The sequence below is a fragment of the Protopterus annectens genome, chromosome 6.part1 (assembly GCF_019279795.1).
Source record: "Protopterus annectens isolate FY-2018-M chromosome 6.part1, PAN1.0, whole genome shotgun sequence".
NCBI classification, from domain to species: domain Eukaryota; kingdom Metazoa; phylum Chordata; order Ceratodontiformes; family Protopteridae; genus Protopterus; species Protopterus annectens.
The window spans coordinates 288,902,708-288,917,581 of NC_056738.1; the positions used below are offsets into that span (position 1 = coordinate 288,902,708).

At 37.1% G+C, this 14,874-nt stretch overlaps 1 protein-coding gene across 3 annotated transcripts in view; it reads left to right on the forward strand.

The window, feature by feature from the left end:
* SPAG16 (sperm associated antigen 16) overlaps nt 1–14,874 on the forward strand; it is a 971,574-nt gene that overhangs the window by 566,216 nt on the left and 390,484 nt on the right. For all 3 annotated transcript variants that reach the window (XM_044075715.1, XM_044075714.1, XM_044075716.1), the window contains one exon: nt 695–802. In XM_044075715.1, coding sequence (XP_043931650.1) covers nt 695–802 — 108 coding nt within the window. The remainder of the gene's footprint in view (nt 1–694; nt 803–14,874) is intronic.

The following is a 14,874-nucleotide window of genomic DNA, read 5'->3' on the forward strand; positions in this document are numbered from 1 at the left end:
CTAAAAAAACTCCAGCTATACTCTGTCTCATATCGTCTACTCAGAGGCGATCTCTGCTTAACATACAAGGCCATGTCAAACCCAGAGCTGTTGGACATGCTACACTTAAAGAAATCCCAATCCATCAGAGCCACACGCTCCAGGGACCTAAACCTTGTCATCACAATGAACAAAACATACTGGAAGGATAGGTTCCTGACCCAAAGACTCCCCATACTCTGGAGTAGACTGCCCATACATGTCAAGCAGAGTGCCTCCTTGGCCCTCTTCAAAAGGAACCTTGACGACTGGATAGGAGATAGGAAATTTACTCCAGGGATCACATCAGTCACCCTGCTGGACAGGGGTCCAGGAAAGTAAATATTGTGGGAAGAAATAGTCAGGGAATTGTTATGGCTAGGCTTGTACAGGCCCTAGGGCCGATAGCCTAGATTCAACCTATGAACCTATATAGGTATAATGCATGAAAAAAAAAATATTTGTAATGGTTTGCTCATGTTACTGTGTAATACATGATGTTAATAAAGTTGTTAAAAAAGATACATGTGAACTTTTCATTTATGTTAAACTGGAAGTTTTACTGTTTTATGTGAATTAAAATTGTACTTTGAGTGGTGTACAAATTAAATGTGATGAATTGCAAAATAATGATTGTATTGTAATATATGAATTTATTTCTTTTTCTTCTGTGAAGCAACGCAAAAGAATCTTTAGTAAAATTGCAAAAAGAACGTGATTTTCATCGAATGCACCACAAGCGTGTAGTTCAGGAAAAGAACAGACTTATTAATGATATTAAAAGGTAAGTCAAAATTACTGTTGATCATAAGCTTAGAGTCCAAAGGTACAGATTTCAGGATGGATCAAGAATATGTGAGATAGATTATTTCTCTGATCAATATCAATTTATTTTGGTCCTGTCCAGACACTGAAACAGTTGGACTGGCTATCTTGGCACCCTTTTCCCAAGCAAAGACATTCCTCACAAGCTCAGTTTCCTCCCATGTCCCATAACCTCATGCTGCAAGGAGACTCTCCAGATCTTGTTACCACCACTGCAGCTTTGGCACCTCTCTCTTTTAGCCTGAGCATGTTAGGGAATATTTTTTGTCTTCATAGCACATAAGTGTGAAATTTTGACTTAATTGTACTTCAGAGAATATTTTTCTGTTATACTTTATTTACCGCCTTTGACAAGCTTCAGATGTTGATCACCACTACTTGCCCCCTGTAAAAAAAAAATCTATCACTTAACTCAGTCCTTGTTAGCTTATGATAGAAGCAGATTTGTCTTTTTCCTCTGCTGTTTTACTGGAGTAATGGATAGTTATTTGGTGTTTCACAACTTTGGCCTGTAAATTGATAAAGAGCCAAAGCCTAGATTTTCAAAATGTAAGAAGTGTGCATACAAACTTCCCTCAGGACGCTCACAACTTGTGTGTGGTTTGCTTGAGGGGTAAGCCACTTAGTGATCGTAATATATATAAAAACTTCAATATCCACATTGGAGAAGATGGAGAAGAAATTAATCTTGAGGGCAAAGCTCGAGAAGTGAATCTTGGCATCCATGTTAAGAACATGCAATACTTCATTAAGATAAGTGATCTGATCATAATTCCTTGCTGTGCGTGAGATTTATCAGCTCCATGTACTACAAATTAGTCAAAAGTAAGATTGTGAAAACAAAATTGAAGTGTTGTGCTGCTTTTGAAAGCTGCTAATGTAGTAAAATGGTTGATGTATTTGCATATTCCCTGTGGAAGGGAAGCAGTTATTATCAAAATAGTGGGTGTAATTTAGCAGACATCAGGCAGAAAAGGGAGTTGAAACTAAGCCATTTCATGTCCTCCTGCTGCTGTTTTCTGGTCTACACTGTCTGCTTTTAGTGCAAGCTTGATGTTAAGAGCATATAGGGGGTGCTTACCCTCTTAGCATTGTTAACGTCTGGTCTCGCTCTATAGTAGCAATGAACCAGAATGTGATGTAGCAAGAATGACCAAAAGGCAAAACCAGCGTAGAACCATCAAAAAGTACAATCAGAGAAACTAGTTCTACCAAAACCACAAACTGGAGACTTACTCTGGAAAAATTAATTGCTTTTGTTATTTAATAATATACAATAGAACACATCAAGGAACAAGATTATGGCCAGCACAGTAGGCACTTTCAAATGTGGTCATTGTAAGCAGTGACATTTTATCAACAGTGCAATTGAACTCACGTGATATGGCTTTTACTGCCAAGAGTAGATGTGACTGTCAATCACAAGGGGTGGTGTATCTCACTATAAGTGGTTCTTGCCCCAGTTTTTACATTGGCAAAACTATCATGTTTCTTAAAAGAAGGATATATGACCATGTATTGGTGGACAAAAAGAAGGATGCAAATAATGCACTGGCCAAACATGTGCTGCATTATGTATCATTTAAAAAGTTTACTTTTTCTGTGGTCAGTGTTGTCAGTCTTAGTGATTTTGGAGGGGATTACAAAGTGTGGCTGGAATGCTGTGGTGCTACTTGGCAGATAAGATGCAGAGCAGATAAAAACCCAGGATTAAATGACTCTGTTAATATTAAATGTTTATTATTAGCACAAAGACTATAATACTGTTACCTGGGTTCATTTTATCTGTTTAATTTGGTATTTGGTGGAGGAACTTCCTTATTCCAAAATGGATAAGTTCATTAGTTTGATTTTTATACGCAACATTTTTATTGGTTGTTCTAATAGGTTAAGTGACCCTAACATTTTAATTTAAACAGAAAATCGATGCCTATGTCATTAATAAGATTCTGAATAAGTTCTATTTTATGTAATTAAAGAATGAAAGCACTTGATCATTTTCCCAGAGTAAGTCTCCAGTTTGTGGTTTCGGTAAAACTAGTATCTCAGAATGTGATATAGCTGTTGTTTTCACTGTGGTCATGATGTTTCATTCACTACAAATAACGTATGTACTTCACAGAACAATATAATTATTTTATCTCTGTCTGGACACTGGTACAACCCACCCACTTTCCCCCAGCCAAAACTGGATATTGTCCTTTCCCTGGATTCCTAGTAAAGTATGCTGATTTTGTGACTTTCTGTTGTAGATAAAATGCAGTTAATTATTCCTTTTATTTAGGCCCAAGTATCTCCTTGCAGAAGGGATTTATGACATACAGGAGAAGCTCGAGCTTGTAAGGAATGCCATTGCCAAATAAAAGAGCACCAAGGTGACCAGTCCAACTGTTCGAGTCCAGGCAGAGGCCAGATAAATCTGTAATTCAACTAAGTACATAACTTAGTTTATCAGTAGGCGATTGTACCATATTGCCTTGTTTGGATTCACTTCGATAACAGCAGCTATATAGATAGTGTCGAAACATATTAAGAATGTACTGCTCCTTTGTGAAGTACTTTTCAAGAACTGATAAAACTGTCAACATACTAAAAAAATGTGCACAATTTAATAGACATAAAAATACAATCAAGCGTAGATTAATTTAAATGAAAATTATCTCCCAAAGCTACTGTTTATAGTGTTTATATGACTTAGCTTTTATGAATTATGTAATGGTATTTAAAGTGCAGAGGTGCAAGGACAATGACTTTTTTGACTGTATTAAGAATTCTGTAGCAAAGCTCACTGTCATAGAAATGGTTCCATCAAAGATATTCTGAAGGCAGTGGCTCCTAGCAATGTTCTGCATGTTAAGGCAAGTAAACTTCTAGATCAGTATGGAAACTAAAAATTCAGTATTATGGGAAGGTCTGTTGATTACCTGACCAGTATGTTGTAGTTCCAGAAATAAATTACTTCAGGATCTGGCACAAAGAATAAAAGATTCTTCCCTTAGAAAGAAGATAAACCAATGTCTCAGACAGGAGATAAGGTGGGGTACTCATTTTAAATTAAACATTGGCATGATTCTTTGGATGCTGGCTTTAGGACAGTGACCTCTGTATCTGTTTTACTCAAGAATGTCTGATTAAGAACCTATCCTTCCCAGAATATCCCAAGACTCAGCTGCAAAATGTTCCCTAGACTAAAGTCTTTTGTTTGGGTTTCTTTCAGAAATGATTTAAAGAGTAAGGAAGATAAAGTTAAAAAATGGAAATGTGAAATATCTGTATCACATACTCATCCCTAGATATTTAAGATATTTTACATCTGTGTCAAGACTTTTCTCTTGAAAATAAGCCACGGCCCTTCATTATAGATAAATATAGCTTTTTTCAGAGAAAATAACAGTGTAAAGGCAAAAACAACAGCCACAGCAGTAGCCTTCCCATGTGGGCCAGATTTCATCAGCAGTAACAATCGTTGAAGGGTTCAGCCATTGCCTTCTGCCCTTGTTCAAAATTCCATATTCCTAGAAAAAAAGGCACATATATAATTTGCAGTATCTGGCATCTTATGGTCTCAGGCCAGTTAGTCAGAGAGGTAGTTTCCCCAGGTAACACTACAGAGATGTTCAACATATTGATCACTGCTGCTGCAGCTTTAGTGATATAGGTTGTATTCTGCATAGGATATAACATCCAGCTAGCTTCCAAAGCTTCAGAGGACCTTCCACACACCCAAACTGCTAGTCAGCTTGAGCTGAGCTGACTAAAAGATAGGTTTGGATGCCAAGCCTTTCAGAACTTTCCTACTGCCGAATGTACGCTTCTCTGAGGCTTTCCAGAATCAGTGGTCGGCTTGTGCTGTTCCATTGCTGAGTTGATAAGTTTCTTTTGAGGGGGACATTCTATTTTTTAAGCAGTGGTTTATTTTATAACGCTTTTTGTTCGTGAAAGATATTTTAAAATTATGATTTTGTATTTTAGTTGACTGTCATGAGACTGTATTATACTTTTAAGCAGGATCAGTGTTTTTTTCCAGTCAGTTTTAAAGTTGATTAAAGTAATTGAAAACCATTTTTATGTGGGTAGATTGTGTTTATTTTGAGGATGGTAAAGTGTTTTAAAGTGCTTTTTGCTGTGTTTGTGAAAAAAGTCACATATGTTTTTAGTGGCTCTTGCTTGTTTTTCCAGGAAAAAAAGAGGCACCATTTTCAGCTTGACCATGGAACAAACTGTTCGTCCTAATTTTCTAATTGGCAACAGATAGTTTCAGTCATATGGACTCTGGAAAATCATTCATCAAAGCTACAGGTGGCAGTGGGAAGAAATTCCTTCTTTCCCAGGGGGTAATCCCACCAGACTAGACAATCTTATTTCCACCTGTCCATCACATGCTGTCACAGGCTGTGATAGAACCAGTTCCTCCTTCCCAGATGGGGAGAGCTTTTTATCTAAGGATGCTTTTAGTGCCAAAGAAAGAAATAAAATGTCTAAACACTAACTCTGGCTCTTTCTTTCCTAAACCTATTTCTAGTAGTGTCCAAATTCAAAATACTTTCAGTTAACCTGTTACCTCTTCTTCCTTATTAATGTTTCCTGGTAATAATAGATTTAAAAGATGTTCATCATCACATCACTGTTCATCCAAACTTCAGGCATTTCTTAAGGTTTGTGTGTCTGGATCACATTATCAGATGTTCTTCATGTTTCACTGTTGCAGTCATTACATTTGGGTAATCTGCTGGCAGGTTGCCTTCAGTCGGCCTGATTAATAAAGTCTTGGGTCCTGCGTCGGATGCTGTCCCTTCTTCCATGACGTCAGGTTGTCATGGGTATAAAACATGCAGCCGATGCCATTACATCAGTTATTCTTGCCCCAGATGTCAGGTGCCCCCCAAATGGGGAGCAAAATATTTAAATAATTTAAAACACAGCAATATACCTCCATACAAAAGCAAATACACCAAAAAGGCTTTTTCCTTTTAGGAACCTTTTTTGTAAGGATGTACAACAGGTATTAATGGAGGCAAAAAAGCCTGCTACTAGAAATTCATATATTAGAAAAGGGCAAAAAGTTGTCTAGTTGTTGCCAACAATGTAATCAACACCTATTCGGGTTAGCTGTTCTTTGGTTTTGCAATATTTGTGTGAATTACTACTCCATGGCATTTTAGCATGTCTGCCCGTGGATCTTCCTCTATTAATTCATTCTCATGGCAGAATGTTTTGAGAGAGGTTTTGCATAAGTAGCATCCAAAAAAAGATGTCCCCTCCTTATAATCTTAATTTGTATACAAAGAAGTAACACATGCTCTGTTTGAACTAGCTAATCTGGTTGACTTAAGGTTTGTAACATGGAAAACAGTTTTACTGATTGCTCTTACCTCTGCAAGAAGGGCATCTGAATTGCAGTCTCTTATGGCGAGTCAACCCTATTTCATTTTCTCAAGCGACAGTGTTTCTTTGAGAACTAATCCTTCTGTTATGCCTAAAGAAGTATCCAGGTGTACTTTAACACAAACTATCCAGCTTCTCATTTACTTTCTTCAACTTAAAATTGAGGGAAAAAGGATACTGTGTACACAGACAAGTCTGGTACTGTCCTGATTAATTGTTCGTTTGCTGTGAAGGTAAGAAGGAGGGGCAACTAGTGTCAAAACAGACCATTTCCAAATGGTTGTCTCAGGTTATTAACTTTTGTTATGCTCTCCACAACAAAACTATTCCAGGCAAGGTCAAGGGCCCACTCTACCATGACCTTGGCTTCATCTATGGGTTTTTGGAAAGGGTTGGGTTCTAGAAATATTCTGAGAGTTGCAACTTGGTCCTCTGTATGTAATTTTTCAGAGCACTATAAGCTTGATTCTTTTTCTAGGTCTAGATGAGGCTTTGCTAGGACTGCTTTCCAGGGTTCCTGGACTCTTCTTCTACCTCCCAAATGTAGTAGGCTAGGGTAATCTACTAAGGCTATTGCAGCAGTGATTAATATGATGAACATAGTACATTTGTGTAAGTAAACTTGTCGTAACAGAAGATGTTTGAATGATCACTGCTATAGTAGCCTCTCCCTCCCTCCACCCCCTTATTTTTTGGTCTGTTGTTTATGCCAGGGTATGGACATTATGTTATTGTTCCTAGCATTGTCGTTCAGGGCTCATCCTCCCTCTGTCTTTTGACTTGAAAACTCTGAAGGACCTGGCACCCAAACCAGACTTTTTAGTCAACTCAACTTGATCTGACTGATGGTATGGGTGCATGGAAGGTGTCCTGAAGCTTTGGAAGCTGTCAGACTGTTATGACCCATGCAAGATATAACCCATATAGCTAAGACTACTGCAGCAGTGATCATTTGAATATCTACTGCTATGGTAAGTTTATTCCACAACTGTACTTTCTTTCCTCTCAATTTCCAGCTCTATTAAAACATATTCATAATGACTAGATGTCCTTAGTCATTTCCAGTTTCAGAATTAGACATTGTCTTTTATTCAGCATTTTTCCTATTTAAAAAAAAGTGTAAAAATCAAACACAGCAACCATGGAGAGGGTGGTATACAAATGAAATCAGATGTAAACTTTATTAATAAAAAATCACAAATAAAATGTAGTAAAAAAAATATACAAGATAAGCACTTTCAGCTTGATGCCTTCCTCAGATCTCTAAGAAACAGCTGCACTTAAATAATTGATAAGTTCTGCGATATGTTAAAGAGCCAATGTGGCAAGGATTTCATCATCTTAGTTTTGGCCCCTTTAACAGGGGTTTTAAAGGAGTCATTCCATTCAGTCCTTGTGTTTTATTAGCCTGTAAATCTGTGATCCATCTTGGTTTATTTATCACAGTTCTATTAACTATATCACCACCTCTTTTGTTGTCTCTTACATTAATAATTTCCTCCTCTTTCTGCTTATTGAACAGTCACTTCTGTAAGATGAGTCTTTTTTTCATTTTGAAGATGAAATCCTAGCTGCATTGGCTCTTTAAGATATCAGAGCACTTCTCAATTATTTAAGTGCAGCTGTTTCTTATACTCTAGAAGATATGAGGAAGGCATCAAGCCAAAAGTGCTTAACTTAGACCTCTTTTATGTATATTTATACTACATTTTACTATGTTTTATTTGTGATTTTTTTTATTATTAAAGTTTACATCTGATTATATTTGTATACCATCCTGTCCATAGTTGCAGCGTCTGTTTTTTACCCTTGTTTTGATTTTGTATCTTAGTCAAGCTGCATTCAGCAGTTTCTGGTGTATTTTGCTATATTGTTAGTTTAAAAAAAAAAACAAAGAAAAATCATCGGGGTCCGTTGTAGATCTGACACATCCAGATTTCAGATCTTGACCATATCAATCACAAAGAAATTCAGAATGATGACACATTGTCCTGAACTAGTTGGACTAAGGTACAATGTACTCCTTAGATATGCAGGATGTCTACTGGATATAGGCATTCACAGAAAACATGGTCAATGTTCTACATTCTATAGGAAGCATTCTCCTTATCAGTTCATCTTCTTGTCTTTTGTTCTTCCTCTTGTACCCAGGGCTTTTACCAAATTTCTAGACAGTTTTTACTCATTTAAGGCTGTTGGAAGCACAGACATATCTGTACTTGGATGACAACCCAGTCTAGGCATTATTAGTAGGCAGGATGCAACAGTCTATTCAGCAGACTCGGAATGCTTCTGAAACTTGAGAGTACCCATCATTTACCAAAACTCAGAGTTGCTCTCCTTTCAAGCAGAAAGATTATTAGCAGCCATTCAGTTTACAAAATAGTACTTCAAAACCCTTTCTTAAAACAAATGGAAATGATGGTAGATTTTCCCTTCTTGTATGCTCAGCAGGAAAAGTGACATTAGAAATTTTTCACAGGTCCACAAGTTACCTGTTCTTTTCTCATGGTATCCTGTTCTGAACATCATATAAGGAAAATGCAGTGCTCATAGTTCTGTGGCCCTAGAATACATTCTCACCTTGATTTCAGCTTTGGTAGAAGATTTCATTGGTGGCACAACCAGTTTGCCATCAGAAAAGTATTGCCCTTTACTCCCCTGACTTCATATCTGAAGCTTGACACAGATGTCCTAGATTATGCTTGGGAAACACATCTGCAGAATGTAATGGTTATAGCATAACTGTCTCCTTCCCAGAAGAAGCATACCAGTTAAAAGAAAATATTGCCTATCCATCTAGCCTCAACAGATTTTAGTTAGCCCTCAGAATAGGGTTTAGCAGACTGTAACAGAGAACTTAATTGTTGTGTAAACATGCATTAAGGAACTCGCACCTGTTTCATTTGCTGGTTGTCATGATCATATGGGAAAAGACTACATTGAGGTTTATTACATTACAAGCTCTCTGCAATATAAATCAAGACAATATTCTATCTTGACACTCTGAGTAGGGAAATTTTAGTCTCTCTCAAGTAGAACCTGGGCAAAAATATTTTCATAATGATATAAAAAAGGGGATTCTTGGGTCAAAAGTGAACATATTTGTCTTCACTGTAAGTCCTGAGGTTTGCTGCAAACATCTTCACAGTGAAAAGATGGCCTTCAGTACCAAGACCTGCTGTATGCTTTCACTCTAGTCCTTTTAAATCAGACTGTTGTGAAAGTAAATGAGGAAAAAAGCAAACTCCAGTCTCATAGTTCCTTGTCACCCCAGACAGCCCTGACTTACTCTTGATAGATGGTGGCCTCTCTAATAACCTTACATCTTCACAGCAGAATATTATTATACCTGTGGGGCATGAACCTTCATCCAAATCTCAACTCTCTCACACTAGTAACTTCTAGAATCTCAATTTTATTCTAGGTACCCGTCTTATTTTTTTTTCTCTCCTCTTAGTCGTTACCATTTTTAAAATAAACAAAAAGTCCAACAACCAGAAAAGTATAATTTTGAAATAGTCTAGATTTACTTTTTTGGCATGAAAAGGTGACATAGAGCTTTTTCTTCTTCATTTTATCATGTTTTAAAGTATTCTTCTACTGAAGCTGGAGTTGGTATATTCTGTTACTGTACATTTTCTGCCTGCATGCCTATTTCTTTACCAATAGTCAATTCTTGATATGTTACAAAGTATTTGACTGCATCTCACAGCTTTGAAAACATTCACTAGAATCTGAGTAGTACTTGAATGTGTTATAAACAACTTTTTCCTTTTTTTGAGCTTATCATTTGTATATCCCAAGGGTATTACCTGGAAACTTTGTTTAGCTGTTAATTTCTTTCATTTTAGCCAGAGTTCTGAACAACAAACCATAATATATAAAGAACCATGTACTATTTTAAACAAGAAAATGTGTTTTTAAAAACATCTTCAAATTATGCAATACTGGTCTCTGATGTCTCTTCTATCTAATGTATAAGTTTACCCTAAATCAGACAGTAAAGAATATTTTTTGTATACATTGGCATACACAGGCCGCTTAGATAATATACTGATATACAGTAGCATAGCTAGGGTGGAGCAAGAGTGGCAACTGCTACGGGCACAAATTGTTGGGGGCTCAATCAATCAATCCCGATCTTTCCTTTTTTAATGCAGTACTGGCTTTTGAAAGCCAGTATTGTATTTGTGGTCAAACCTGAGCACTGTAGCACTGTGTGCGTGGTTTGAACTGTAGCAACTGCTTGCTACATTGTAGCATTCAGTTTGTTACAGTTTAAAAGTTAAAAAAAAAACATTTTTTTTTTTAACTAAAACATGCATTGTAGAGTTCCATGCAGGCAGAGTATAAACTGTAGCAACTGTTTGCTTCAATTTATAAAAATGTTTCTTTTAACTAAAGTTGAGTGCTGTTTTTCTCACTGCAGGTAGCGTATACACTGTAGCAACTGTTTTCAATAAAAGGGGTAGAGTTGGAAGCTGGACAGAGAAACACACCCTGAATGGCTGGGCAGTAGTGGACGTGTTGTGCATATGGCTACCTGATTGGTGACTATAGAAGGAATGTCCTTTTTTTTTGGGGGGGGGGTGTCATGGATTTGTAATAAGTTGATCACTAGATCGGCTTAATACAGATACAGTAAAGTGCTTTTTTTGTATGTGTGTATGTGTGTCTGTGTGTGGTGCTGGTTAATCAGCAATGCTTCTGCTGAGATAATTAAACTTGTAATACAATTTGAACAATTGTATGTATCTTTAATGACAGAAAAACTGCCTTGTGCAAATACTGAATAGACTTTTCATGTGGATGACCGATTTGAATGACTTTTTATGATAAATGTAACATATCTTCTTTCGGGTTAGCATTCAGATCATTCCATCTGTTTAGCTGCTATCACTTACACCTTAATTGAAAATATACCTGCCTGAAGTGTTTATAGGAAGTAAAGTTTTACAAGATAGCTACCATAACAGTAGATGGATGTATTGTTTTCATCCTTCTCAGTAATTCCTTACCTATGGATTTATTCATTAAAGTCTTCCCCATTAACTTGGTCATTCAAATAATAGGAGAATTTCTTGCCGCTTATTAACTAGGAGGCCTTTGCATGCAGCATCACAGTAGTACCAACTCACACTCGCCCACAAACTAATAAACCAACCACTAAAAGTCCCATCCCTCCAGAATCTACTCCAACCCTACATAACCACGAGACCACTAATATCCAGCCACAAAAACCTCCTACAGGTCACAAGAGCCATTAACTCTGCTGGAGAAGCATTATTCTCCTGCACTATAGCCAAACTCTGGAACTCCCTCCCATCTTCAATTACCTCTGTAACTTCTTGCACCCACTTTAAATTCTTACTAAAATCACACTTCAAAACTTGCCAGATATGCCCTTGCAACCCCCCCCTCTAATACCATTCACGCCCCCCACCCACTACCTCTCTTGGCCTCATATCAACAACCTACTCTTAGCAAGCTTGGCTACTCATGTTCCCAGCTACCTACCACATAATATTAACTTCTTGTAGCAACAACTGCTAATGGCTGTTATGTACCTCAAAAACTGCTAATGGCTGTTATGTACCTCAAAAACAGTTTGTATCAATTGTTCACTGATGAATCTCAACTACATTTTAACCATGTTTAGTATATGTCACCATATTTTAAAATTGTACTATGCTCTACAGCTGTTTTACATCTGTTTTCTTCTTGTCTTGCGTCCATAACTGGACTAATGTCTATATTTAAATGCTATTTTTTTTAACTGTATAATGCAAATAATACTTAATGTGGAGCTTTTCTCCCCGGGCCTCCGCCGAAAACAGACCTGTGTCCAGTCGGACTCTCCCGGTCAACAAATGTAAATAGATAAATAAATAAATTGTAAAAGCAGGTACCATATGCAGTGAGTAAAATGTCTTTAGTCCTGAAAGCATAATGATAAAGTTTGTTTCACTGTCAGTAAAGAGGAGCAAGCAAAGAGCATGTAGTTAATAATCCCCAGGCTGGCAGTTGTATGGATGCATGACCATGTATGACCTATAAACAACACTTATGCAGGCCTGTGATAGAGCTTTCTGTCAGAGCCTTGCAAGAAAGTGACCTACACCAAGCATCTTGAAAAATGGAAAGCAAGGTTGTGTAAAGATGAGAATACCTCTGCCATACTGGGATTAGGAATTACCTTTTAACTGCTGTTGTGATGTGTATCAAATATACTTGGAAGCGGAAGTATGATGTAAAGATTATGCTAGTCATGTTTGTTGTGTTCAAATGTCAAGCTTAAAAGGAGAATATATTACAGTAGGAGTTTATTGATTCATTGATGATGGAGGTATTCCAAGAATAACATTAATCAGAAATAATTATCATGTACGCCATACTCTCCATCTGTTATGCTGATTGATTGTTTTGGCTAAATTTTGATGGAAGCTTGATGTAACATAAACTAGCAGGGTATATAATGATTAATTTATATATATATATACATATATATTTATATATGCATTTATATTATATGTGTGTGTGTATATATATATATATATATATATATAACAAACGTGTGTGTGTATATATATATATATATATATATATATATATATGTGTGTGTGTGTGTCTATAGGCTATTAAACATTTTCCATGACTGTCTTAATTTTAAGCTGCTCCTTTGAATGGAGTTTGATGGTGGTAGATTATCATGTAGAATTGTTTATAAGGTTCATAGTTACTAGGCTTGCAGTCCAGAAGACTGTTGAGGAACCTAGCCCAAGTTCCCAGTTGCCCCCAAACATTGGTTAAATGAATTGCTGAAGGTTGCACAGGGAACCAAACCCTGTACCACAGGAGCTACAGCTCATAGTGTTAACCCTCTCCAATTGCTATACTACAAATTTAGTGGTATATATGAAACAATTATAGCCAAGGATAAATGAGACATCACAAAAGTAGGGTGGAAGAGGTCTGTGTGGTGAGATATGGACAGTTTACAGCTATAGGAGTTGATAAGGAGCACAACACCAAAATGATTATATACATAAACTTGAAACAGATGTTTTTTTTTTATATACAACTTCAGTGACTTAGATGTTACTAGTGCACATTTTGATTTATTGAGAAAAGGGCATTTCATTTGTTCCTTGTTTTAAAACTGACATATCTAATGTACTCATTAACTTTAAATTGTACACTAGGTAACTAAATTTACGTTTGTTTTTTGCTGATCGTGAAAAAGGGTTTAATAAGTGGTTCTGCCTACAATGAAAGTGTGTGTTTTTTCCTCCATGTAACCCTGCAATTTTATCTTTTGAACGTATGTGTGAAAATGAATTTAGAAGAATAGTATATGATAAAACTTAGACATTTAACAGAAGATGAAAGAAATGTGTTGAGAGAACTATGTGAATAAAAACTATAAGATTAAGAAGCCCTATGGGAGTGGTAATAATGACACAAGTAGATTATGTGTCAAGGATGTATGGCATATTGAATGACTCCTCCACCTATGAAAGGGCATCAAAAAACAAAGTTAACAGGGCCTATAACAGTATTGATTATTTTCTTTCTGAATCATGTATGGTTTATTAAAGTTGGACTGCCTCAGTTTTTTGCTGATTGTGGTTATTTTATTTGTTTCTGGTTCTTAGCTCTTGACGGGTTCATCGTTTCATTTTTATTTACCCTTACTAATGAGGTGGGCCATGTAGAAAGCTTTCTGTACAATGGAGGCAGTATGGTGGCCAAAAGTCAATTTGCTATCAACCTGGGTTCTTCACAACTGTTTGTGTGGTTAGGACTTTGTTATTAATGTGATAATTTGTGGGGATGTCACTCTCCCCAAAGGGGCTGATGATGAATTTTTTGGCATTCATTTTGAGGCTATGCTTCAGGCACCACTCATTTGTTTGTGTCACACTCTCTTGGAGGATGTCCACATCACGAGAAGAATTGATGACAGCGCCCAGCTTGCATTCATCTGTAAACTCAGTCAACCATAGACCACTGGTTTTGGCCTGCACCTAAAAAAGTATATCCCAAACAACAGAGGCCCCAAGATCAATCCCTGGGGGTACACCAGTCATTACAGGTTTATTGCTTGACGTGGCTTCCCCTATTTTGACAAGGTGGGTTCCATCAGTGAGCCAGTTAGCTACCCATCTGGTAACATAAAGATTCATGCCTAGTTGAGAGAGTTTGTCTATTATACCCGAGTGGGGAATAGTATTGAAGGCTTTGACCAGGTCAGGGTAGGCGGTGTGCACTGTCTTCCCCTCATCCATGGCTTTGGTGACTTTCTCAAAGAAGTCAACCAAATTTAACCGGCATGACCTCACCTTGATAAAATTAATCTATTTGGGATCGAGTGTTTGGAGGTTGCCATTGTCCTTGCTAATGAGATCCATGATAATTTGTCCCATGGCCTTGCAGATCAGGCTAGTTAGGCTGATGGATCTGTAATTTCCTGAATCAGTGGATGCTCCATCTTTGTGCAGACTTGGCTGGGATGAAGCCAGTCCTCAGACTTTGGTTGAATAGGGTGCCTAAAGGTGCTGTAAGTTCCTGCCTGAGTTCATGTAGGATGCAGCCTGGGATGTTATTGGGTCCCATGGAGTCTGTATTTTTTGCCTTTGAGAG